At 46.8% G+C, this 27,209-nt stretch overlaps 1 protein-coding gene and 1 long non-coding RNA gene across 4 annotated transcripts in view; one reads left to right on the top strand and one right to left on the bottom strand.

Moving 5' to 3' along the window:
* The window catches only part of ZNF449 (zinc finger protein 449), a 20,298-nt gene extending 13,437 nt beyond the window's left edge, over positions 1–6,861 (bottom strand). The window contains exons 1-3 of one of the 3 annotated variants that reach the window (XM_010949996.3): positions 6,024–6,861; positions 3,383–3,832; positions 1,559–1,763 (exon numbers count right to left, since the gene is read on the bottom strand). In XM_010949996.3, coding sequence (XP_010948298.1) covers positions 1,559–1,763; positions 3,383–3,736 — 559 coding nt within the window. In that variant the 5' untranslated portion in view covers positions 3,737–3,832; positions 6,024–6,861. Of the gene's footprint in view, positions 1–1,558; positions 1,764–3,382; positions 3,833–4,462; positions 4,865–5,553; positions 5,991–6,023 lie in introns of those variants that run through there. The other 2 variants (XM_074359792.1, XM_045512854.2) reach the window with 2 other exon arrangements.
* Positions 6,253–27,209, top strand: LOC123615349 (uncharacterized). Its single transcript, XR_006722915.2, has 5 exons — positions 6,253–6,364; positions 7,680–7,831; positions 16,297–16,480; positions 17,285–17,382; positions 18,016–27,209. It is a non-coding gene; the product is annotated as an uncharacterized LOC123615349 (long non-coding RNA).

Here is a 27,209-nt window from a genome sequence, read left to right as displayed (position 1 = left end):
AGGACCCTGCTTCTCTCTCTAGCCATTTTAGTGCCACTCTGGCTCCTCTGCTCCTCCTCTGTGCCCTCACGCTGCAGCAAAAAGTCTTCAAGCAGGCCATGCTCTCTACCCTTCCGAGCCTTTGCACAGGCTGCCATTCTGCCCAAAGCTGGTTAGGTGGCCGTCCTATGGGCTCCCATAACATCCTACTCCCCCTCAACACATCATCTTACAGTCCTATTTACATAACTGAATTATCCACAGGAATTGAAGCTCCAGGATGCCTGGGACTGATGTTCTGTCTTGCATACTAGAGACCCCGGGGTGGCAACCGACAGAATGGGGAAAATATTTGCAAATCATATATCTGATAAAGGACTGATATCCAGAATATAGAGAGAACTCTAAAATTCAACAACAACCCCCCCCAAAAAAAACCAATTTAAAAATGTGCAAAAGACTTGACATTCTTTGACTAGACATTCTCCAAAGAAGGTTTACAAATGGTCAACAAGCACATAAAAAGATGGCCAACATCACTAATTATTTGGGAAATGCAAATCAAAACTACAATGAGATACCACCCCAAACCCATTAGGAATGCTACTATCAAAAAAAAAAAAAAAAAAGAAAGAAAAGAAAATAACAGGTGTTAGTGAAAATGTGGAGAAACTGGAGACCTTGTGCACTGTTGGTGGGAATGTAAAATGGCACAACCTCTGTGGAAGACAGAATGGCAGTTCCTCAAAAAATTAAAAACAGAAATACCACATGATCTAGCAATTTCACTTCTGGTTATATACCCAAAAGAAGTAAAAGCAGGGTCTTAAAATGATATTTGAACACCCATGTTCATGGAAGCATTATTCACAATAGCTGAGATGTAGAAGCAACCCAAGTATACATGTATGCAAAATGGATAAGCTAAATATGATCTATACATACAATGGATTATTATTCAGCCTTAAAAAGGATGCAAATTCTGACGCATGTTACAACATGGATGAAGGACATTATGCTAAGTGAAATAAGCCACTCACAAAAAGACAAATACTATGTGATTCCATCCATATGACGAACATAAAGTAGTCAAATTCACTGAAACAGAAAGTTGAATGGTGGTTGCCAGGAGCTGGGGTGGGGCAGGAGATGGGGAAATGGGGAGTTATTGTTTAAATAGGTATAGAATTTCAGTTTTATGAGACAAAAATAGTTATGGAGATAGATGGTGGTAATGGCTTCACAAAAATTATAAATGTATTCAATACCACTGAACTGTACACATAAGAATGGTTAAGGTGGTAAATCTTAGGTTGTGGGTATTTTACTACAATAAAAAAATGAAAAGAGAGAAATAGGCTTCTTGAGGAGGGTCAGTAGCTTAAGGGGTTTTCAATCCCATTCAGTCGAAGGTGTTTTGTATCCAGCTGTTCTGAGAGAGAGATACCTCCTCTTTCTACTCTTTATCAGAGGGCCCATTTCCATCACATAATTGGTATTCTAATGCAACCCCAACCCTGGAGAGCTCTTGAGCTCTCAAAACAAAAACCAAAGAAAGGGAATGAAACCCTTGCCTTACCAGGGTCCAGAAAGGGCTGGCCTTCCCCTGCAGCGCCAAAGCTCAGCTCCTGCGGCCCTGCCTGTGGGATCCACGCCTCTGCCACTGGGACCTCTGGGGCAGGTCCCATGACTTGGAGTGGGGGTGACTCCAGGTGGATGTTTGGTGGTATGGGTGCCATTCCCACGGGTGCCAGTTCTTCCAAGAGCATTTCCTGCCTCTCGATCTGGGGAAAGTCAGAACCATCACTCAAGTCCAGACCAGCCCTGCCCAGTAGCAATATAATGCAAGCCACCCATGTCTTTGTAAATTTTCCAGTGGCCATATGAAACGGGAAATGAAACAGGTAAAGTCAGTCTTCATAATATGTAATGTTTAACCCAATATATCTCAATTCTCATAATTTCAGAATGTAATCAATATAAACAACTGTTCATGTGATATTACACCTACTCTTTTTCATACTAAGTTTTCGGCATGTGGTGTGCATTTCACACTTAACAGCATATCTCCATTTGCACTAGCCTCATTTCAACTGCTCAAGAGCCACCCTTGGCTAGTGGTTACTGTGCTGGGTGGTGTACGACTAGACCATACAAACATCAAACCTGATATGGTAAGCTAAGCCAAGAAGACAAAGAAAAGAAGGGAAACCATAAGTTCACTCTGTCCTAGGAGGGCAGGGAACCTTGGACGACTCCTGTCCAGGCAGGCTGGCCACAGAGCCCCATCACATACCAGGCTGAAGTGCCCCTAATGCCCACCCAGAAGCACTTCCTCCCTTCTCCCAGAGATTCTGTCCTGTGCTCAGCTATGAGTTTTAGTCAATGGCTCTGAACAGAGGCCAGTGCCACCACCTCCATGGGGCATTTTAGACAAGATGGCTATCAGAATGGAGTGAAGCAGAGATGGCAGTCTGCCTAATTCACAGGGCAGAATGGTTCCCCCTCCCACACAATTTAGGAATGTTCCCTCAAACACTCATGGAGTTAAAAAGAACCTTTCAAGAAACTCACCCTGTTGGTCATATAAACACAAAATATTTTCGTATATTTTAGCATGACTTGGATTTTCCAGGAAAGTGTCACTTTGGAAATCAAAGAAAGATGATATTCCTTATTGTTCAGACTGACCAGGAGCTGCTTACTACTTTGAGAAATCACATGACCAGCAGCAACACTGCTCACAGTGTTTGAGCTGTATCATATCAGTTAAAAGTTCTGGCTGTTGCCTTCCCAGTGGATCTAGGCATAAATTCAAGCAAATGACAACTGCATGAAGCTTTGGTGCAGACAAGCCCGAATATGTGCATGCTGAAATGCTTACTATAGTTCATAAGAAACCATGTTCCTTTTCCTTTATATTCCTTCTAGATTCTATCTGACTCAGGGTTGGCAAAATTTTCTTGTAATGAGACAGACAGTAAATATTTTAGGCTTTGTGGGTCATATTGTTCTGTTACTCTTCTTTTTTTTTAAATCACTCTTCAAAAAGGTAACAACCATTATTAGCTTATGGATTGTATAAAAACAGGCTTTGTGCAATATTTGGCCCACAGAGCAGTTATTATATTGATTTTTTTTAATTTTGTATATATAAGTAGATTATATTATCTATAAATTTCATTTTAGGATAGTAAAGGGGACATTGCCAAATATTTGTTAAAGAAGACAAGTTTGGTTTAAGTATTGAGAATCACTGAAACATACGCCAATTCCAGCAGAAGGGAAAAAATGCAAAGCACTGTGGAGAAATCTTGGGGTATCAGACAGAAAGTCTGAGCCAGTCCCAGCTGCCTCTGCTACTTCTTTTGATCTAATTACTAAGATCCCAAACTCTTCTCACCTGCTGCTCTGGTATCTCAAGTTCTCTCTGTAAGTCTTCTATCAGTGACACAACTCTTTCTCTGTTCTCTGGGCAATGTTCCCTCACCCAGGTCTCGATCTCGGTGGGCAGAATTGTTAGGAACTGTTCCAACACCAGCAGCTCCAAGATCTGTTCCTTAGAACGCATCTTTGGCTTCAGCCATTGACAGCAAAGCTCCCAGAGTTTGTTGAAAGCTTCATGAGGCCCGGCTGCTTCCTTGTATTGGAACTGCCGGAAGCGCTGGCGGAAGACTTCACAGTCAGTATCATACTCTTGAAACACCGAGCCCTGATTCAAGGAGGCCTGGATTGCACAACCCAGGGCCACAGCCATCGCGCCCTTCCAGCAGTGTACAATTTATCTGGGTCCAGAAGTGGCAGATTCTAATTTCTCTCTTTATGTTGTCGTCTGGGTAGAGCCACCTAAAAGCTGAGGGACAAAATGAGAAAGGAGAAACAGCAGTGGTTACCAGAGGGCATACTTACCTCCCTAAACTGCTTACTTTTCACCAAAGCCCTAAAGCAGCAGATCATGTTTTTGGTGGAGGGAGGGTTTGAGAATTGGATGAAAGCCATGGGTTCATTTCTACAAAAATATGCATCACATCCAAATCTGCATTCAATTTCAAAAAGTTGACAAAACCTTCAAGACCATCCACAGACCCTCCAGAATTCTGCTATCCACTGTGGTATTCAGTAGTCCCGTGTGGAAGTTTAAGTTTAAATTAATTAAAGATAAAAATTCTCTTTCTCATTTATACTAGTCACATTTCAAGTGCTCATAAGACATCTCAGTCAAAAGTTCTATTGGATAGCTCTGCTCTAGAATTCCACCAACCAAGGCTAAAAACCCCTCACCTTAGATAAACCCCTACAGATCTGGTGGGCTTTAACCCCACTCCCAGCATAATTCCAATTGTCTTGTGTCTCTGTATATAGCTAGGCCACAAAAGAAATGGGGGAGCAATACTTCCAGTGGTGAATAATCCTGAACGTCCATCTACCTTTGAGTAACCCTTAGTCACCTTCAACCAGAGGGGCATCTTAGCCAGGGCCATACCTTGCAAAGTCAGCAAACGATCAATCCCTCATTCCTTTCCTCTGGAGGGTATGTGTAGTTCAGGCAACATCACCGTGACCCCCGTCCTGCACTAGCATTCTAAGTGGCTTTCCCATGAGAAAAATACATGGCAACAGGGCAGGCCAGCAGGAGCTGGGGCTGCAATAATAACCAAGGACATCCATCACATTCATCACGCCTTGTGCCCGCGGCTAGTGATCTAAGCCTCCCACATCTATTCGTTCCTTTAGCCCTCACCCCGCGTTAGGAGCCGGGCTCTAGTGCTAGGCCCTGAATGCAGATGAGGGGACGGAGGTGCGGCTTAGGAGGACTGAATAACTTGTCCCAAGACACAGAGCAAATAAATGCCAGAGGGAAATGGTGAGGACGTTAGAATTGGCACATTCCTGCAGTGCTCGTGTCTAAAAACATCCCAGTGTTCTCAATGCGACCTCTGAAGTCACAGAGGCCTTCACATAGCTGTCCCCACAAGTCTCAACACTGGTACCCGCCCGTGTTCTGCGGCTCCTCTCTCTGCATTTGCCGAGATGCAGATACCTTAGATAAACCCCTATAGATTTGGTGGCCTTTAACCCCACTCCCAGCATAATTCCAATTGTAGCTGACCTCTCCCTTGGAGTGGGACAAGGAAAAGAACACTCATGACTTCCCAGCCAGTCATGCCAAATGGACATTGTCCCCATGTCCCCCTTTATCTAGATCGTAGCCTGGACTTGAGCCACACACCCATCTAGTGATAACCTGCTAGCCGTGGGACCCTGGCGCCCAGGGCTTCTGTCTGTAACAGGAGAAGAATCACAGCATCTCCTTCATAGAGGTTCCTGCGCGGATCCCACTGCACGGAAAGGAACAGCAGCGTGCCTGGCACAGAGCAAGCGCTCAGGAAAGGTCATTTCCTAGGAAGCTTCTATTTCCCCCAACCCCGCCAAGGCACCTAACCGTCGCTGGAGGGCATCCAGGGACCGTGCTGCTTGGGCTGCGGACCCGCCTTTAATGAGCTCCAGCCTCACAGCTGGGCAGCCTTCCCCGGACCGACCCGAACCTTCCACCACGTCCACCAGGGAACTGACCCTTCGGGACTCCCCCGTCGGCCCTTTCGGATGCAAACTTCACTCCACCTCGGGGCTGATGGCTTGTCCCTAAATCCTCCTGAATGAGCCGGGCCCACAGGGCCCGTGGGTGAAGAGGGCTGTGAAGAGAGGGCACTCGGGGAAAGGCAAGGCAGGCAAGTCTACAAGCCGGTTGAAAATCGGCTGCCTGCGGGGCGGCGCGGCCCCAGCGCGCTCCTGGGGAGGATGTTCCGCCGCCCAGAGGCGCGCTCCCCGCCCGGGAGAAGCTCGGGAAGGCCCGGGCGGGTCGCAGGGAGCGGCGGCGGGGACCCGGGCCGGACAGGGACCCGCCGCCCGTCACTCCCTCGCACGCCCGCCGCCCGATCGGGGCTGGAGGCGGCCGGTTTGCGCAGCCCGAGCGGGATGGGTGCCCCGCTACCCGCGCCCGCGCCCCAGGGATGGCCACGCCCTCTGGCCGCTCCGGGACTCACCGCCTCGGCGCCCACGGCTCTCCCAGGCTCACCGGGTGCAGCTGACCAGGGCGCAGGCGCATGGCTGCGCTGCGGACTACAACTCCCGGCAGGCTCCTCGCCACTCGCCCAGAGATCTTGGCCCCTAAGGATACTGACGCTGGAGGGGCTGGGACTTTCCTTGGCCTCCACCAGGCCTGAAATCGCTTTGGAAGCGATCCCATTTCCGGTCTTAAGCGCGTCTAGATTCCAGGGGATTGGGTGGAGCGTGCCCCGGTTCCAGATCCCAGCGAGGGCTTCTCTCCCATCAGCCCTAGAGAAACCGGAGCGGCTGGGGACCTCCTTAAATCTGTTATGACTGGGTCAGTGATTCTCAAACCTCTCTGTGTAGGAATAATTTCTTGTGAGAACCTGTTAAAAATTCAGATTTCTGTGCTCTACCCGGACACCGGTACGCATTGGATCTCGCATGAGCTCGAGAATTCGCATTTTAATAACCTTTCCTGGGTATAATGACTCAGATCTTCCGCTTGCGGGTCACAGCGGTCTCGAACTTTCTTTGTATTTTCTTCGCTTAGAGGCCGGAGCTTCGACAAAGCTACCCGGTACATTACTCTGCGCTTTCGGCCGCCAGCAGAGGGCTCTTGGATCTTTGGGTGCGCCCCAATGGCCCCGCCTCATGTCTTACAATTAGTCGCTTGGTGGTCCCGCCCCTGTAGTCAAATTTTCCCTTCTGGGTGGTCAGCGGTGAGTTGTGACCAGGCCAGAGGCGATGGTTATCTTTAGGGAGGTGTAGTCCGCACATTTGTCCTGAGCTAGGTTTTATTGTTTTTTGTTTTTCTGGGTTTGTTTTTTTTTTTTTTTTTTTTTGGTTGTTGAACACCAAACTTTAGTGTTGTGCCAAGACAGAGAGGAAAGAGCTGCCTGCGATTGTGCCTCCCAGAGGCCCTGATGGAAACCAGACGAGGGGGCAGGGGCCCCACCGTCCCGAACCCAGAGAGGCCAAGGCACTTGAAACAGCTGCGCGTGGGCTGGAGTTGGGCTTATGGACTGGGACTTGGATCCACGGGCATGCCGAGTCCTGCGGATTCTGTATATTGTGGCCTGGGATGCTGGGCATATTCACCAGGGTTTCTGGCCAAGGTGATTGGCTTTTAGCGCCTCCCTAACCCCCGCCCCAGCTCCCAGGGGAAAAAACTGTTTATTGTGAAACCAGAGCAGTCCCTGAGCTTGGAGCCAGTAGCTCCAACCTAAGCCTAGCGTGGAGGCCTCTCATTCGTATTTTTGTGAGTTCTGCCGCAGGTCCCCAGAAACCCTCAGGCGGCTTCTGGAGCTTTGCCATGGGTAGGTGGTTTTGGCTTCAGATGCACCCCGTGGAGCAGATCCTGGAGCTGCTCCTGACCATCCTGTCCAGGAGATCCACAGCAGGGTGCAGAAGCTGCATCCCCAGAGCTTGCCAAGAAGCTGCAAGTCTTTTAAAACACACGTAGAGAGGGCTCATGAGACTGAGGGATTAGGTGAAAGAGAGGGGTAGGGGAGGTTTTATCTGTGGTTTGGTTGCCCCCAACTGGGACATCACGGTATCTGACTTCCTCACTAGGATGTTCTTGATTGCCCTGAGTAGATCTTATATGGGCAAGTGACTTTGTAGTTTAGTCTCGAATATTCATCCTGTAGGTTTTCCCCGAAGCCCACAGAGGAAACAGTGAAGAGTGCCTGTTTCCACAGGGAGGCAGCATCATTCTGCAACAGTCAGTGTCAGCTCTGGCGTTAGATCAAAGGGGTTCAGATCCTGGCTCTGCCTGCTGCCCACTAGCTGCGTGACTTGGGTAAGTTACTTTCCTGTTTCGGCCTCAATTTCTCCCTGGGTAAAAGGGCTCCTGGGATTGTTTTGAGGATTAAAGGGAGAGCAGCATGGACATTTTGATGATACTGCTGGTACTTGGTCAGTGCTGAAAACTATTAGCTGGCCGGGCGTGGTGGCACACGCTGGTGGTCCCAGCGACTCGGGAGGCTGAGGCAGGAGGATCACTTGAGCTCAGGACTTCTGGGCTGTAATGTGCCCAGATAACTAAGTTCAGCTTCCATATGGTCACCTCCCTGAAGCAGGGGGCCACCACATTGCCTATGGAGGGGTGAACCAGCCCAGGTCTGAAATGGAGCAGGCCAGAACTGCTCTGCTGATCAGAAGCCGTATCTTGCTTGCGCTGGTGCCCTCCAGCTTGGGCAACACAGCAAGACCCTGTCTCTACAAACAAAACTGTTAGCTGTTATATTAGAGTCAGCAGTCTCGTCCCCTATGCAGAGCTGGAACTCAGTTAATGGTGAACTTGGGAAAACTGCTTGGCACTGAGGCTTTGCAGTCACTGGCCCCAGGGCCCCCAGGGTTAACTCATATAGCAGGGAGGAAAGAGAGCATGAAAAAGGAAGGGGAAGGAGAGGGGGAATGAAGTACATCCGGAGATCTGCTGGGGAAAGGTGCACACTGCAGAGGACCCTCTCCCCACACCCTCCCCACCGTCACATACAGTCACATTTGTTCATGGACAGGGCATCAAACCCCCTCTAATTTAAACCATCCTTTTCTCTTGCTGGGTCCAAAGGGACACACCGTGATCTTCTATTGAGGGTTTGCCCTCACATTCCTGTAATAATCTCCCTTGCTGCTGGGCCCTGGTGTGATGACAAGTGACAGCAGTTTGGCTTCTGGGCCACAAACTAGGGGCTGGGGACAGAAGGGCTTTTGGAGGAGCCTTTGCCTCAAGACACATTGTGAAAGTCACTGAGTTTTAAGCTGGAGCCAAGGGACACTCAGGGAACCCTGGCTCTAAGCTGCATGAGACTCTAGGCCTCAGCTCCCAAGGAGACCCCCAGCCGTACAGGAGACAGAAGAGGACATTATCTGGGCAGCTGGGAGGAAGAAGGGCTTTGGAATGGCCTCACCGCCACCAGTGCGATGGGGCATAGCTGCTAACGAGAGAGAGCTTCTGAAGTCAGGGTTCTGAATGTGGAGTGAAAGACCTCCGAAATGGTGGTGGGTGTTTTCTGGAAGGGGGGAAGCTCTCAGCAGAGCCTCTCTTTTGAGTTAAGCTTTTGATTTTGACATCATTGTAGATTGACATGCAGCTGAAAGAAGTAGAGAGGTGTCCTGTCCCCTCCCCTCCCTTCCCCAGTGGTAACTTGCTGCAAAACTAGAACCACAAGGTACAAGCAGGGCCTTGACACGAATGCAGTCCAGACACAGAACAGTTAGTTCATCGCTGCCGGGACCCCTCCTGTGGCTCTCTTAGAGACCCCCCCACATCTCGTCCGCCCATCCACCGCTCTCCTACCCACCCCCAGATCCCTCACCCCCCCCAACCACGAATCGTTCTCCCTTTCTAGAATTTTGTCATTTCAAGGATGTTTTATAAATGGAATCATGTAGTCTGTAACCCTCTGAGATTGGCTTTTTTCCCCACTCAGCATAATTCCCTGGAGGTTTACCCAAGTCCTTCTGTGTAACAGCATTCGTTCTTTTTATTACTGAGGGCCAGCCCGTGGTCTGGATGTGCCAGTCTGCTGAACTAGTTGCCCACTGAAGTTACCAGCTTTTGGCTGTTACAGATAAGCTGGTATGAACATTTGATTGTTTGTTGAAATTATTTTTATGCTCGATGCTTTACAATCACTGTCAGAGAATTGGGACATCTAATTCATTTTGGAGTTAGTGTCCCTTGATTGTCTTTTCTCATTCAACTTGTGAACTTCCTGGTTCTTGGTGTGAAGGCTGACTTCCCATTGTGTCTGGAACATTCTGGGTAATATGTTAGGAGGCACTGGGTTCTGTTTAAACTTGGTGCTGTAGCAGGCAGTCCCCTGTGGAGGTTTGGTGTGCAGGTCCTGGCCTCCTTCTGGGGGCTGTGATTGTGAGGACAGCGTGATTGTCAGGGCCTCTGAGGTGCTCTCCTGGTTTGCTTGGTGTAGCGCTGGCTGCGGGAGCTCCTAGGAGCCCTGGGGGTGCTGCTGAGGGAATGGAAGGAGCTTCCCCCGGTCAGGCCACCTTGGGACTCTGGGCGGGGAGGGGTTCCTCTGGCTCAGAGGGAGGAGTGCTTGCTGTGGGCGGAGCTTCTGGAGGCGGGAGGACCCCTGCCAGTGGGGAGTGGGGATTGTTTCCTGGGCCTGGACTCCCTGTGGCCTGATTCCGCTTGCTGGTGCCTCTAGGCAGCAGTGTCTCTAGGGTAGAGGGGGGCAGGTTCAGGCCCAGGGGAGAAGCATGTGCTTCCTCGTAGGCACTTTGCTGTGGCAGAATCCCCCTTTTTGGTGTCTCTGTCTGGGAGAAGGGGGCTCAGACATGGCTGGTAGGAAAGCATTTACCAGGCTGGGTGTGGTTCCGGTGGCATGTCCTTTGCTAGAGCCCCCAGTTACAAGCATTCTCTGGGTGGGAGATGAAGCCTCAGACCCAGTGGGGAAGGGAGTCCTTTTCTCTATGGAAGGAGGGCCAGCTGGATGGAAGGAGGCTTGGGGCTCTGCATGGCAGCTGCCCCTCACTGTGGCCCAACCATTTTGGATCTCATTAAGCCCAGTTGCCTTCTCTTTGTAGAGTGTTTAGTCCCCAGGGGCAGGGACTGGGTTTGGGGAGTGGATACTATGCGGTAATAATCCAAGGGGCACCAGGGATTAGGGATGCTGATGCCATTGTGGTTTCTGTCACCATCACCATTGTCTGCCCCTGACTTTCAGCTCCCTGACATCAGCTCTGAGCTGGGCCATGAATCTCCCTCCTCCTGAGGGGACCGTGGATGATAAGGGGAGGATAGAGCCGGCTGGCAAGGCAGATGCTACCATCTCCCCTAGTGCCCTTCCTCCTCGCTGAGAGCTCCCGTTCCCAGGCCCTTCCTGCCACTTGCAGAGGGTCCTCTTCCTCTCACCCACACGTGTCAGCCCCGCCTTCCTCGTTTGCCTCTCCCATATCTCAAATGTAGGCCCCCTTCCCTTCTCCCCCATGAAACCTGTTCTCCACACACCCGTTTTGCCCCTTCACCCCTTGGCTCTTTTCTAGAACTGTTCGTGATGTACCTGGGGCTGAAGAGGACCTTGTCCTCTTTCCATTGCCTGGGTGCTTAGGGGACGTGCCTGTGTACTTCTCCCAGGAGGCGTGCGGTGTGTCAGGATTATAGCAAGAAGGTTCTCTCCAGGGACACGGGACATGGTGCGGGAGACTGATGGGAATGTGGACTCAGTGGGTCGGACTTCTTTTCCAGAGATGGAGACTGGGTCAGTTCTGACCAGGATCCTGTCCCTTAGACACTCTCCTCCCTGACATCAGCTCTGAGCTGGGCCATGAATCCTCTAGGAGGCATCCTGTGATCTGATGTCCCCTTGTCTAGGATGAGTTCAGTGGGCTGATGTCTGGTGATGACACAAAATCTGTGGGGAGGAGTAAAGTTGACACTATTACTAATCATTCTCTCTGGTTAAGATGGTAATTTATGTGGATTGTAAATCTCAGGGATGTAGCCTCTCCCTACCACCAGGACCACTGTAGTATCCCCTATGCAGATCTTATGATGTCATCAAACTAATGTAGCTCCTACTTGATGCATGGTGCATTGAGCCTCAAACAATGAGGAGTCCCAGATACTTGGCCCCAGGCACTGGAGACAAAGACTGTTGCCTGCTATTTCAGTCAACAAAGGATGTTGCAACCCTGTCAGCCCCTGCAACCACCCCCAGTGGTGTATCCTGAGGGAAACTCAGGATGAAGAAAAATGGGATACTGGCCCTAATTAAGATGAACATCAAAGGAATGTTTTCAATGAGCCCAGACTCTTGCCTCTCCCCACACATAGAAAAGCACTAAAATCATTAACTTGTTATGTCTGTTTTTCTGTGTGTGTATGTGTGTGATTTAGCAGTAATCTGTTGATGTTCAACTGTAAGGTTTTTTTTGTTTCCAAGAAAAGCTCCTATGTATCCTGGCTCCTCCCTTACCTCTTTGAAACAGTTCCTCACAGCTGTCTGAGGGGCTGCCTTCCTGGGCTATAGTCCCAGTAAGGCCACAGAATAAAACATAATTCTCAACTTTTAGGTTATGCATTGTTTTTCAGTCGACAGCACTAAAAAGGCATCCCAGGAGTCTTCACCCAGTCCCCAGTCTCGCTCCTCTTCTAGCAAACTTTACAGGCACAGCTACCCTCTTCTTTGTTTTAATGAGATGATGCTACACAAACTATTGCGTGTAAAACACTTAGTACCGTGCCTGGTACACACACGTGTTTGCACCAACTGTGGGCAGATAAAACTGGTAGATTTTCTTTCTTCTGAGTCTCTGGCACTGGGGTTGATGTAAGGCAACATTGGGAGGAATTTCAGGGAGTAAACTGCTAGAGAAGGGCAGGACTGATGACCTCTCATTCTCCTGTGGTCAGATTTCAAACAGCAGGTCCAAGCCCCTTACTGGAGGCTCCCATGAGGTCACTGCAAGGGACAGCCAAGTTCATACTTTTAGATAGTCCCCCTTTCACAGTGCATGCCTACCTTTATGTTCTAATAGTCCTATAAAAGAAACCAAAACGGATTTCAACTGGTTTTCTATAAAAGTGAGATTAATGCTGGGACAATAAGGATCCTTGGTCCCTAAGATAGAGTGGATACCAAAGGAGATCTGTGAGATGCGGAGTGACCCTCAGCAAGAGCCATACCTCCTTGTAGCAAAGGTGTGAACGTGGCAGAGGCTCCTGGGTGGGGAATCAGTACCACATTTATGTAGCAATAAAAACAAAGCAGGTAGTACCAAAGATAGGGCACGGATGGTGGAAGAAGTTGTGGTTACTTTTTTTAATAAATTTAATAAAATATATATATTTTATTGACGTATAGTCAGTTTACAATGTGTAAATTTTGGAAGAAGTTTTGTAGCAACAACAATAGTCACTGAATTGTTTGATTTTTTTTTAGGAAATCCCTTTAGAGATCACTTTTTCTACAAATTTTTACTACAGTAATAATGGGACATATGTGTCTGACCATCATCATCAGAAATTGGAGGTTTTAGACTGAGCAGTCTTTTAAAAAGAGTTTGGAAAGATTACTGTTCAATCACTGCCTCAACATATACATTTTTAGAATGTGCAAAATCACCACTACAGCTTTGAGAGTTATCATATATCTAAATATTTCACAAACAGTTGAAATAACTAAGTGGTAACATGTGTTACAGGAACACCTACTAGCAAATTTATTAGCAGGAGAAGGTATTCCTAACTTTTCTTTGGGTGTCAGGAGCTCAAGAATTGCAAGAACAGTTGAAGGACAAAATGCATTTATTTTTAAATATTCTGTAGCTCTCAATCTAGCTTGCGAGCACTTTTGACTCAAAATAAACTTCCATTCTTAAAAAGAAGCCTCATTCCCTCTGATAATATTTCTTACTAAGGGTGGATCATATGCATGTCTTCCACAAGAGAAAAGGCGTAAGGTTCCCCCTTGCCTGACAGTGATACACAGTAAGGAGGCAGAGAGAATGACCTAGGTAAATTCAATGATGTCACACAATGGTTGCTGATGAAAAACTGCTCACACTGCTCATAAGGAAACCTGATAAATCTTCCAGTTAACATCAGTAGCTTCAGTTCATTCCTCAACCTGGTAAAGAGCATCTATGAAAAATGTATAACTAACATCATACTTAACGGTGAAAGACTAAATGCTTTACCCCTAAGATCAAGAGTAAAGATCTCGGGGAAAGGGTGTAGCTCAGCAGTAAAGCGTGTGCTTAGCATGCCTGAGGTCCTGGGTTCAATCCCCAGTACCTCCCTCAACAATAATACAAAATAAATAAATAAATAAACCTAACTACCCCTCCCCCAAATAAAGCAATTTAAAACAAAACAAAAAGAGTAAGGATCTCTTATAGATTTTCATATCCTGGACTTTTGTATGAATGAAATCATATAAAATATGCTCTTTTGTGTCTGGCTTCTTTCACTTAGTGTATCTACCTATTTATTTATTTTTTTATGTAATGGACGTACCGGGGATTGAACCCAGGACCTCGTGCAACCTAAGCCTGCAGTCTACCACTGAGCTATACCCTCCTCCCCTATATGTGGAATCTTAAAAATGAAACAAACAAAAGAAGGTGAAACCAAACTCACAGATACAGAAGACAAATGGGTAGTTGCCAGAGGTCGAGGTAGGGGGAGCCAAATAGGTGAAAGGGATTAGAGGTTATAAAATAACCTCCAGTTATAAAATAAATAAATAAGTCACAGGGATGTATAGTATAAGGAATATGGTCAATAATGTAAAACTTTGTATGGGGACAGATGGTTACTAGACTATGTAGTCCACCTGAAACTGGTACGTCAACTATATTTCAATTAAAAAAGTAAAAAATAAAACAAAGCACTTCTTGCTAACTTACTTTATGTGTAACAGCACAGAACAGAAAGCAGACATGACCACAAATAGCAGGCATTTTACAGAATAATGAAGCCAGATATGTAACCAAGCAGGACCCTGGGGGGCCTTCCCAGGACAGACCCCTCCCCTATATCCTCTGCTGTAGCTCCCCTCTGAAGTACCTAGATGATAGTATCAGATGCACATGTCCTGAGTTGTTTTAGAGATGCTGAAACCCCCACCAAATGGCAGAAATGAACTACTTGACGACCATGAGCACGTAGCCCCCAGACCTACTGGCGCCTCAGGATTGATAATGTTAACCCCTGTGACACCACCCTGTGCCCTCACCATGAACCAATCAGAGAATTGTGCATGAGCTGATCACATATCCTGCGAGCCCTGCTCCCTCAGCTGGCCTTTAAAAATGCTTTGCTGAAACCCTTCCAGGAGTTCAGGGTATTTTGAGCACAAGCCACCCACACTCCTTGCATGGCCCTGCAATAAACCTTTCTCTCCTACAAACTTTGATGTTCCAGTTTGGCCTCACTGTGTGTCAGGCACACAAATTTGCCTTCAGTAACAGACACAGCATCATGTAAATAACAGATTCCTGTGGATGAACTTGTCTTTGTACACAAAGTTCAGCTACTTACCCTATTATTTAATCTGCTCCCATCTTAGATGTATGGTGCTTTTCACTAGTTTTATAAAGAAACTAAATCAAAGTACTTCCTAGAATAAAATTAAATATAATTCAAATGAAGTGTTTCTCAACTTCCCTGCAACAGCATGTCATTATGATTAATGTCCATGAAATAGTCGATGCACTGAGTTTGTCCTACTCCCCGTATTTAAAACAAATGTATAAAAGACTTCTCCCTACTTCTTACAGTTGCCCAGAATATTTAGTGTCACTGACCCACTCTTACGTCTTCTAATAGATTTCCCATGAGGAAAGGAAATTGTAATTAACATGACTTCTCCCACATGCGTCTGGAGGGTAACAGCCTCTCTGCTGTGGCATGCAATGTGGCAGAACACTTACCTGTACAGCCAGGTTTGTTTCCTGCAGCTCTGTATGGTCCTCCTTATCATGGTCCTCCTCTGAGACATGGGCCCCTGGAGGGACTGGAGAGCCCAGCTCCCTGGGGTCTGCCTTCCCATCACTCCACCTCCTGGTCCTCGGCCTGAAAGGTCACAGGGTACATCCACCCTAGTCTAGACTAAAAGAATATGTCCCTACCAGTCCTTCCCTTATTTGCCCTCTCTTTAGCAGGGAGGAGTGGACATGACAAAGCTCGTGGTTTGGGTTGGTCCTTGCATATAAGACCATTTTTAAATGTTCTTGACCTTGTGGAAGGATTTTAGTTCTGAATTTACTGTGCTCTACACATCCAGACCTACCCAACCACCACTAAAATTTGCAGTGGGAAAATATTTAGGGAGATGAAACCAAGATTTTCTTTCCCAAAGTCATTCTTGCTGCCCAAGAGCCCTCCCTCATTGAAGCTGAGGAATCCTCTTCAACAGAATAGCAGAAATCAGCATCCAATCAAGATGTAGTTTTGGGTTTCTGAAATAGGTTCTGGGAGCCCATTGCCTAGAGCTTAGTTTTGAAAGCAAACACTTTTGCTCCTAAGAGCCAAGCTTTGTTGCAAGAAAGAAGTATGTGCAGACCCCCAAGGTGCCAAACTTAGGGCTCAGAGCCTAGAGATTTGCGTTTCAAGCCACAGGTAAGCAGGATTCGGGACGGGATAAAGTGCTGATTTCTCTCCCCTGGGAGGGAAGAGGGCCCTTCTAGAGCTAGGGAAGGGGCTGGGCACAGTGCCAAAAAGTGCTGCCAAGCAAGCAGTGTGCTGCACAACTCCAGCGTGCATCACGTGTGACTGGATTCACTTAACTGCAGAGTGCACAACCCGTGTAACTGTACGCAGTGGTCCCGGAGAGAGGCTGGAAAAGGAAAGAGAGAGGACTGAGACAGGAAACGTGAAAGATTGGGGATCCCAGCGCAGAATGACACCTGGCCCCACAATCTACCTGGAGCTCTGGGAGGAAGCCATTGAGAGGACGATGGGACGAGGCAAGAGAAGGTCAGAAATGACAACCTGGGAGAGAAGAGAGGGGGAAGAGAAAGGAGGAGAAAGGGGGAGGAGTAGAGGAGAAAGAAGAGGAGGAGGGGTGAAGAGGACAAGGAGGAGGGGAGAAAAGGGGGAGGCAAGAAGGGGAGAGGAGAGAGTAGCCCTGATTCGGGATGCAGGATTTGCCACACAACTGAAATGCAGAACAAAAAAGTAATTAATTGTCGTAAAGAGATAAAGTTTAAAAACTAAAGGGGTTGAGTCACCTTAGAGTGGCAAGGTTTAATAATTTCCTCCCTCAGTATTCATGGGGTGTCATGAGCCAGGTGACATCAGTTACAGAGATATAAAGAAAGCCGGTCGCTTCTGAACAGCTAAGTTACTACTTGCAGTTACAAATCTGCTAGAAAGTGCCAGCATCCACAAAACCTCCAAGTACTATCAAAATGCTTGCACGTCCATTGGAGAGTTTCTCTTATTCAATAGCTGAACTTCATGAAACAGTTATTAGCTATTTCATGAAGCTGAGCCCTCCATGCTAAAACATAAGAAAACCTGAGTTAAATGTTAAAATATGTATCTGCAATTGCTAGCATTTTTTGGACTCTTTGGTACTGATGGACACCATCTGACTCCACCCACGGGCACAGCCCCCAGGTGGGCAGTGCCCTCCGGCTGCCCCAGCTGCTGACCTCGGTGACAATTCTAAGCTCACTGGTCTTATGCAGAAACCAGGAGAGAGAAGGGAGCACATAGCAAGAAGGGGAAGGAATGTTCTCCCAGACAGGACCTCATCATAAATGCTCCCTGTCCCAGCTGGAGTCACTGCCTGCTCCTTCCTCCACCCACGGTGCCCTCCGTCCCTCCGCGGGCCACTTGCTCTGGGTCCGGCTGCATCAGCGGTCCTTCTTACAGTAAGCTCCTTTACCGAGTCACATTCTTTTCTCAGGTTGGGAAATAAAAATGTCAAGGGCCCTTGCGGCAGTCTAGGCGAGGGGGTTTGTTGACTCAATGCGGGGTCAAAAAAGAGGTTGGGTGAAGTAGTTTCAGGCTGGGTAGGGCCGTGCCGCCACTACCAAGAAAGTCAAGAGTGGCAGAGTGCAGGGGAGGTGAGGAGCTGTGTTTTGGCCCCCCAATCCTCCTGTTCATAACCATTGTCCTGGGGGTAGATGTGAGAGTAAAGAGAAAGAATTTCAGGCTTTAGACTCCTTGGCACTCAGAGGTACCGGTATTCTGTGCCCGCACGCACACGTGTAAGTATACATGATGCACAGGCAGTGTCTGCGTGTACAGTCCGCACAGCTCCGGGATTCTGCTGGAGGGTCTCTGGTCATCACCCAGAGCACAGCCATCCCCCTCCCAACACATCAGGGAGCCCCTTCCTCCTCCTTTTCCCTTCCGGCTGGCCCTATCTTGGAGTGGGGCAAGGGGAGGTGGGCAGGCAATAGAAAAGAAGAAGGGAGGGGAGGGAGGGGAGCCCGGGAGGGGGGCCCACCTCGTCCTGGTTTCATGCGCACTTCCTGTTCCTGTTCCTGTCCCCACCCCAGGAAGACCAAAGAAGGATTGGCATTGCATCTCTCTCCTGGAGCCTTTGGGAGTGACGGAGGATCTTCCCTGAATATTTGGTATTGGTCCTCCGGCACCACACGGGGGATGTTGGTCAAGAAGGACTCGTATCAGAGCAGGGCTGTGAACTCCTAGACAAACCAAAGGACAGGAGGTTTTTAAGGAGGCTGAGTGTGGACATGGCTGGTCCTGTGCAGCAGATATACCTCCCATGTATCTCCCCTCCTTCTCCCGCCTCTCCTCTCTCTCCCTCTCCCTGTCTCCCCCACCCCCACCTCACCCAGCCACTGCCCTTTTTAATTTTGTTTTTGTGGTTCTGACTTCGGGAGAGACAAACCAGTCTCTCCAAGGAGACACCTTGAGACCTCGTGCCCCCAGTGAGTGAGGGTCTTTTCCTCTGTAAGCCCCGCACACCACTGAGCCTTTGTGAGGACAGCCTCTCTGGTCTTGAACCCACCCAGACTCCCCGTGAGTCCACACCCTCCTGAGGGTGAGTGGTCACAGCTCACATGAGTGTGTGTGATGACGCCGTCACCAGCCAGTCCTCCGCGGAGGGTCAGGCCACCCCCGTGAGAGGTGGAGGGTGGGTACCAGTTGTTCTGGGGTCCGCCAAGTCTGAGACGGCGAGAGTTCCACCTGAACATCTGACTGGTAGTCAGGCTCTCCCACCGCCAGCCCCCCTGCCCCTGGCTCTTAACCCTCCCTGTCCGCCCTCAGCTTCCCTCTCACTCTGGATGCCATTTCCCACGTAACTCCCATTTCCAGTTTCTCCCAGTGAGCATCTGACACTCGCAGCACATCCCTTGGGGGCTCTTTCCGTGGGAGCCCTCGCACAGTCTGGTTGACCTACGGGCTGGCTTCGCTTCAGTCCAGCGAATTCTCTTCACCCGGCTGTGGCCTGAACACGTGTACTTCACGTGGCACAAATAAAGGGACCTGGGATTCCACTTCTTTGGGGGCAATGACAAGAACAACTACCTTTAGAAGGCCCTGAGGGTGTGATGTCCCCATTTTTAAATGCCTTGTGTTATGATTTTTTTAATATTAAATAGAACCAACAAAGACTATTTGATGCTGTGGAATATCTAAATGATATTCTCATGAGCATCAGAATTTAAAAAAAAAAAGAGTATCTGAAATGTCCCTCTGGCTCATGGCCTGTTCTTAAACAATGTCTTCTCACCAGAGTAAGCAACTACTAGGTTTTAGAGGGGAACACAGTGGACGTCTCTCCAAAACACCTAGGGGACAGGAGTCTTGGGTCTTCGAGTGACCTGGGACTACGTAATTATTCCCTTGCTTTTTGCTGTTGTTGTTGCTCAGATTAAAGGTGGAAGAAATCTGACCTGCAGTGTAATCTACCACCTCCTCCAAGTCTGAGAGCTCCTGTATAGACTGTTAGAATGAATAGAATTGCCTCTCCAGTGTGACCTAAGGAAACTATATTGGCATAAAAACATAAAACCAAAAAGCATGACAGGCACCTTTTATTTTAACAGGTGAAACAGTGAGGAGTTTGTTATTTTGCATTTTTTTTGCACTTTCCAAAATTATGGACAGGCATAACCAGGTAGGTTATATGACTTTTTGGCAATGGCCAGCTCCACCCTGGTGTGGCTCGTGTCAGCATCCACAGCCACTTGGACAGATCCAAGTCATTTCTGTGCCTCCCCAGTTGCCTGCCGAGTAAAAAGCTCATCACGTTTTTGGAGGTCAGGGTGGGTTTTAGGTATTTATCTGCTATCCTTTTGGTGATGGGCGTGGGTGTGCTGGGACTGACTTCAGCGGCTCCCTGATCCATGACTGACTGACACCACAGATGGCTTCAGGAAGAGAGCGCAACCGAGAAAGCCTGAAAAAGACAATGAACCCCATTTTATGTGTTTAACTTGTATCAAATCTTACCTTTTTGTAAAATATCTGGATGAATGACTTGTTATTCTAAAGAGACACCCACTTAAGAAGACAAAAGGCAATTATTCTAATTTCCTTATGTAAATAAATTATAGTATTATCAATAATACGATCAAAAATTCAGCTATTGAAAAAGATGAAGGGGTCTCTATGTACTGACCTGGCAAGGAGCTCCAAGAAATGGTAGTTGAAGAAACTTGGAAAACAGTATCTGTCTTATCATCCCATTTGTCTTTCTTCAGAGTCATCTATATTGATAAAAGTAAATACAAAATATAAGGTCTGAGAAAGTGACAACAAACTGCTAATGGCAGTTCTTCTGGTATAGGGACGGAAGATGGCAGAGTATAGGAAAGGAGTGGGGAGATGGATAATTAACTGATCTCTATGGATGTAATTCTTACGTGTATTTTCTATAGCAAAAATGTAAAAATATGAGTCAATTCTGTAAAATTATTTAAATAAAATCAGATTCCTCAGAAGCGTAGACCGGAGACACAGAGAGGTGCCAACACCCAGGCAGGGGGACCCAGACGGCAGCCTGTTTTCTCCCAGGGAAGAGCACTGGGGCTCAGAAGAAAGACATCAAAACCCCAAACCAAACAGCAAACCAAGCTGTAACTGGGTTTCAAGGAAAGAGCACAGATTGAGCCAGGGAAGACTCTCTACCCTGTCTGTGGCTTTAAGAGGTTCTCATTCCAGAGGGAAAGAGAAGGTGATGACACCCATTCTCCAGTCTCTTAGGCCCCCAAGGCCCCCCCCCCATTTTACCAGGAATATGTTCATGATAAGAATAGCAACACAAACATTACCAGACTTTCGCTCAGGAAGTCTGCCTGCCAGGCACTTTGCCAAGGCCTTTACATATACTAGCTCATTTAATGTCATAACAGATCTGATGTGTGCCATTGTTATACCCATTTACCCAGGGCAGGGCCCTGAGGTACAGGAAAGGCATGTAACTGGCTCAAGGTCATATAGCCAGTATGTGACAGAGCCAGGATTTGAACCCAATTTGTCGGGTTTCAGAGTCCCGACCTTCCACCCCTTCGGGATGCCTCCTCTTGATCCTCGTGGAAGACAAATAATTCCCATCCTTCTATTCGTTTTGAGCACTGAAAACAGTATCTTAGTGCCTTTACCTGGTTGTACATGGGGTGGAGGAAACCTGGCTGATGAGCCTTCCCAGCCACTCAGGGAAGGAAGTGTGTGACCTGAGTCCTTCTCCCAGACCTCCATGCCTCAATTTCCTCAGTTGTCACGTGAGACTGAGTGGGGCAGCCAGTGTGGGGGCAAGTCACATTTCCTCATAACAGCCATCTTAGTTCCTTAAACACCACCACTATAAAAGAAACCTACAAAGCCCTGTCCTCACTGTTAATCCTTTGACATCCTATAAAAATTCATGTCCTACCTCTAAACAATATCCACATGGGTCACACACTTTAATGTTAACCATATAGTTGTTCTGTATCAGAGACTCACAAGGAAATATGGCATGAGAAGTTTGACCACTCACAACCATATTTTCTATAGTTAAACACCCCACTTATGCAAATTGGTATTTACTAAAAAACAGTTTGAGAGTTATAGCCAAAGCTGGATCCAGAGATCAAGGAAGTGTCAAGAATCCTACCTGGACTGAACTGCCTTGCAATTTTCACTGGGTAATTGGGTCTTGAGACCACAATCACTGACATTACCCAGTGGACCTGTTGAAATGCAATGAACACTGTTTTAGGACACTTTTTGTAATTCCTCCCATTGGGAGAACTTTTAATAGAGAGATTTTGTCAAGCCAAGGAAGGGCTCGGAGACAAAATAGCTGAGTGTCCAGGGAACAGGTACATAAATGGTACCCAGGTAATGGCTTCCAGTGCCTCTAATTCATCGTATTCAGCCCTGATCATGGAGTAACCCAGGTGGTGGTAGCCATTGTCAGATCTTGCCATTGCACGTGGCCACAAGGTTCTGACAGCCATTGTGAGCTACCATGACTCCTCTTGGTGCCTAACCAATCAGGTCCTGGGACTTAGAGAAAGATAGTGGGAGAAGGAGAAAAAGAAAAATTTTTCTCCCCTTCTTTGCTCTCTCTTCCAGACCAATTGTTACTCTTGTAAGAAATGTGGCTTCTCAGAATAACTCCTGTGGTCTGGGGAAAACACTCAGATACATGTAGCTAATGTAGCATCTTTATCTGCCATCACAAAATGAATTGGCTTGATGAACTCCAACCCTGCTGGGGAATAGTTATGTGAAAGGGCTAACATTTGCCCACATAAGCAACATGCTGCTGCACACACAAGTGTTAGGAGTACAAGCTCAGGAGACAGGCTGTTTAATTTCCAATCCCAGTTCTGTGTAATCTCGGGCAAGTCCCTTAAACTCTCTGATCCACAGGATCCCCCTCTGTGAAGTGGGGATGACAACACTTCCTCCCTTAGGAGTTTGTGAGGATTGACTGAGATGGTGACTCTAAAGCACTCAGAACAGTGTCTAGCACCCAGGGAGTGCTCAGATGACCTTAACATTCAGCATGGTGGTCATCTCAGCCAACCTCTCTGATTTGGCTCAGTCTCAGTTGGCTATACTGTATATTCAATCCCTTCAAAGTTGACCTCCCCAGTGGCACTGTTCCCCTCCTCTCCATCCCATTTCCAAAGAAGAGGTCTTGGAGTAATGCAAAGCTCACGATCCTCACAGTATCAGCCAGAAACTGAGCCTGGAGTTCCCATGTTAGCCTGTACCAAACCACGAATAGGATTTCATTTTCCTCCAGCCAGGAATTTTCTGGTGACCCCTGTTTGGGTTTCAACCCTGTATGGGTGACCTTGGGACTCTGGGGCCATGGGTAAATGAATTGTGATCAAAGGTTTGATATCAGATGACCCTGGATGCAGATTGTGCTTTTGCAGTTCTGGAGTCAGCAAGCAGTTTACTTTCTCAGGTTTACTCCACTGCTCTTGTTGGTGAAAAGGGAGCCCAAAACTTTCCTCACAGACAGACCATGGCCTCATGGGAAGACCTAAGTCTCGAGCAGGTCCATAATCTAATCGAGGCCTCTTCTCTAGAATAGGGCCTGTCTAAGTGCTTGGTAAGTCTTTTTCCAAATGTCCCAGGACTTTTTTCTCTTGGTTCAGCACAAACTGCAGTCCTTTGAGCAACTAGTAACACAGAATAAGGGATCAGGTTTGCTGTTGGGATTCAGCAGAGGCCACTGTAGCATGGATCTGAGGATTCTGCAGACTGTGGACGTGCCCCTGGAACTGTGGCCTTCATTCCCTTCTGGGGGCCCTCCCCACACCCTCTTTCTCAGCTGAACCAGTTCCCATGGTTCTCCTTGGAAGCCCCATGAATACCTGTTGCCAATGTGAAGCCTGCGGACTGTTACTATTATTCCTCTTGTGTGGTTATTTTGTCCATCAGACTTAATTGCTTCGCATGCATATCCTACTCAGTATTCAACTGAAGACTCTACAGGAACCCTCTACACATCCCTAAAACTACCCCCCCAAACATAGCTGTCTCCTCTCCACTGCTCTGCCCTGCCTATTCTAGTCTCTTTGGCCTCCCTAGACCCCCAGGTCTGTCTTCTCAGCCCAAAGGAAATACTGGACTCTACTTGGTTGCCCCACTTCACACTGCAGTTTGGGAATCCTCTCAAGCCAGTAATCTGGGGGCAAACCAGGGTTCACCTGGTTTATTTCCCCTCTCTCAGCGAGCACTGTCTTGCACTGTCTGATAATAAATATCTGAAAAGAATTCTTTTGTATATTTCACCTGGATTTTGTTTGTTCGTTTGTTTTGTGGAAGAGACTAACTTCAGTCCCTATGTATGACTCCAAGTTCGTCAGAAGCGGAAGTGTCAAAACTTGAAACTCTACACCCACTTGAATAAATGTTTGGTAAAGACCTTTGCCCTCCTATTGGCGGCCAGCTCCGGGAGAGCAGGACCTGTGTTTGTTCTTGTTTACTGAGTCCTAAGGCACTTATCACAGCGCCTGATTTGGGACTGGAGCTCTTCCGAGATTGGTTGAATGACCAGAGAAATAAGTGAGTAGAATTCTGTCTCCCTTGTCACCTAATATGTATTGTACCTTTACTGGAATAAGTTGTTGATTATAGTCATTCTATTTTGTTGTTGTTGTTGCCTGCATCTAATGTTTTCTCATCTCCTTTTTAATTGGCTTTTAAAAATCTTGTCATGATTTATTTTCCAGCAACATTTTGGTATAACTATATATAATTAACAAGACATAATCATAAATCATTGAATACAAAATAATACCAAAATGCCACATTTAAAATTTTCAACAAGAAACAACAAAACTAGATTATAGCCCAAAACAAACCCCAAAAGACAGAGTTCTTCAATTTGGTCAGAAATCTCCATAAAGCTAAAATGAATTATCACAGAAACAAACTAAAAGTAGAGATCTTATTGTAAAGACCATTGAGTCTTCAGTCTGCACATACTGGTCATACCTTTAGCCTTTGAATGCAATAATTTTGGGGGTTAGGCTTTTTTGTTATATTCTTTCATACCCAATTAAAAATTTGAAATATTAAAACTTCCTCATTTTTTTTCTGTTTAACATGTTTTCAATATACCTGAAAGGGTGAGAGTAACGAGTTGATAAAATTTTATATTCACAATGCGATTTTTAAAATCCAATCATTGTTCTCATTGCCTGCTTTAAATGCCCGACTCAGCAAATCTTCCTCCTGTTGTTCCTTTTTCCCCTCCTGACAATCTCAAAAAAATAGTAAAATAGTAATTAAACATGTAATTCATTAAATCAATTCTTTATAGAATTTCTTGAACATTTATCATTTAGTTTTTTTAAATTTCTTAGTTGATTCTCCTACATATTTCTCTTAAAAGGAAGGTTGGAATTAATTATTTTGATCAAATTAATTCCTTTTTTGGTAAAAGACTAAATCTTCCCATATTTAACACAAAAGGAAAAATGTTCTTTTGGTAAGTATAATCAACTATAATTTTTCCTAAAATATTAGTTATAACTTAAAATTTTAGAACAGGCTTATCTTATTTAGTATTGGAGATATGTTCTTGCAAATGGAAGCACTAACCAAATCAGTACTGTTCAGTCATTACAGCATAAATCTTTTGGAGATGTTTTCCAGGTATAGTAAATACTATGTATGATCAACATATAATTAATATGGAATTAGGAGTCTATTACCTAATGTTTTTTTCTTCTCCGCCTTCTTTAGAATTTGTCTAATGGTGGATTTCACTAGGCCTGGAATATGGCCCACCCAGATCCACCTGATGTTCACCTACTTAAAATTTGCATTTTTAACAGCCTTTAGTCATCAAAGTAATTCCTTCTTTGACCATGCAAATTATTTGCTGAGAAGCAGAATACCACAATGAGAAAATAGAATGTTAGTGGCAAAAGACCTCCACAGAGTAAACAAAACAAACTTGTTATGGACTGAATGTTTGTGTTCCCCCACCCCAAATTTGTATATTGAAATTCTAACCCCTCAGTGTGATGGTACTGGGATGTGGGGCCCTTGGGGTGTGATTAGGTCATGATACAGCTCTCATGAGTGGCTTTAGTGCCCTTATAAGGAGCTGAAGTGTCTGCAGACCCCTGTGTAAAACCAGGAAGCAGGCATTTACCAGACAAATCTGTCGGCACCTTGATCTTGGACTTCCCAGCCTCCAGAACTATGAGTAATAAATTTCTGTTGTTTATAAGCCACACAGTTTATGATATTTTATTAGTGCAGCCTGAACAGACTAAAACAAAACCTACCAGCAAGTGCCTCTCGAAATGGGCAAAGTGACTGTTTCTGTGGGTTTGCGTTCACAGAGACTTGTTTCTTTCTGTGCCCACGTATCCTTGCACACCTGCTGTCCATTGCATTTCAAATGTATTTATAAGAATAATTCAAGACCTAGAATTTGAGCATCTTAGTCCAGAAAGGATTTTCATTTGTTTCTGCCAGATGCCTGGGGTCATTTTAGATGAGGTCCAAGAAAACCAAGTGCAAAACTTGAGGTCCCCTACATAACCTAGGGTATTTGAAACTAACCTGTAATTCCACCCAGTATTAAGTCCACTTCTTGTTCTTACAAACCATTGAGTCTAACAACTTGGGGGCCCAGATCATTTCCGGCAGAGTTAGAAGCCCCGTGTTGTGTGATTCTGGTTTCTTTCACCTTGTTAGATAAGGATGTCGAACTTCACTAGGCTGACAGTTTCCCATAGGGAAGTAGTAACTTCCATGTCCCTTCACACGATTATATTCCTATTTTCCTTTTGATTTTTAAATTCAAAATGATATGTAAATTTTTAAATATACAGAGATATGGAAAGAATAGTGTCATGAATGCCCAAATATTCAGCATCTAAACTCAGTGATCATTAACATATTGCCATGAATATTGTGCACATAGGGAGCAAAAATTTCCCACCCCCAAATGTCTCTGGCATGCAGATTATTTTGAGCTGAAAACAAATCAAGGCCTAGAAGACTCAGGAAGAACCTGTGACTTTCCCCTAACTGCCTAAAGAATTTAGATATAGAGCCTAAGGAAAGACAAGGGAAAACTTCCTTGGCATTTCCTCGCCTTCCTCTCCACTTCCTCCCCAAATCCCAACCTGGAGCCTGGCGCCCTCCCTGCCTCCTTCCCCTGGGCTGTCCCCGAGATCTGAGAATGTCCTGGTGGGCACCACTGCTCCCCTCACCTTGGCTCCTGCCCTCCCCCCATATCCTCACGATGGTTGACCCGGGAGAGCCTCCCCGACTCGCTTGACACCCACTAGGCCCCATTCCTGGGCACCTCTTCCTCTCCTGTTCTGTGGGAACAGAATTGGCAAAGTGGCAGGAGCAGGGGTGGCCTGGTGCAGAGGGAGCCAGGCGGCGAAAGAGGAAGAGGCTGTCTGGGGTAGAGGAAGGGCTGGGAGGGACCCAGACAGGCTCGTGGGCAGCAGCCATGCCATTGTTTTCTGGGAAGGAGAAGATGAAGACCTGGTCCTGCACACAGAGGCATGGACAGGCCCACCGTGCTCTGGTGTCTCCTCCCCAGCAAGCAGCCACACTCCCTTGACCTCCAAGCTCAAGAATCACAAATGCAGACCCGAATGCAAACGGACTGCTGCCCTCTGCTTTCTCGCCTCCTCCTCCTTCTCCGATCTCCTCCTCTTTGCTCAGCCCATCTTCTCCCTAAATGTCCCTCACTCACTGAGGGCAGGAGCCCCGGGTCGGGGATATGAGCCCACAC

Source organism: Camelus bactrianus, chromosome X (assembly GCF_048773025.1).
Source record: "Camelus bactrianus isolate YW-2024 breed Bactrian camel chromosome X, ASM4877302v1, whole genome shotgun sequence".
Taxonomy (NCBI): Eukaryota; Metazoa; Chordata; class Mammalia; order Artiodactyla; family Camelidae; genus Camelus; species Camelus bactrianus.
Note: the sequence above shows the minus strand (reverse complement) of the source record. Positions and strands in the feature narration are given on the sequence as shown.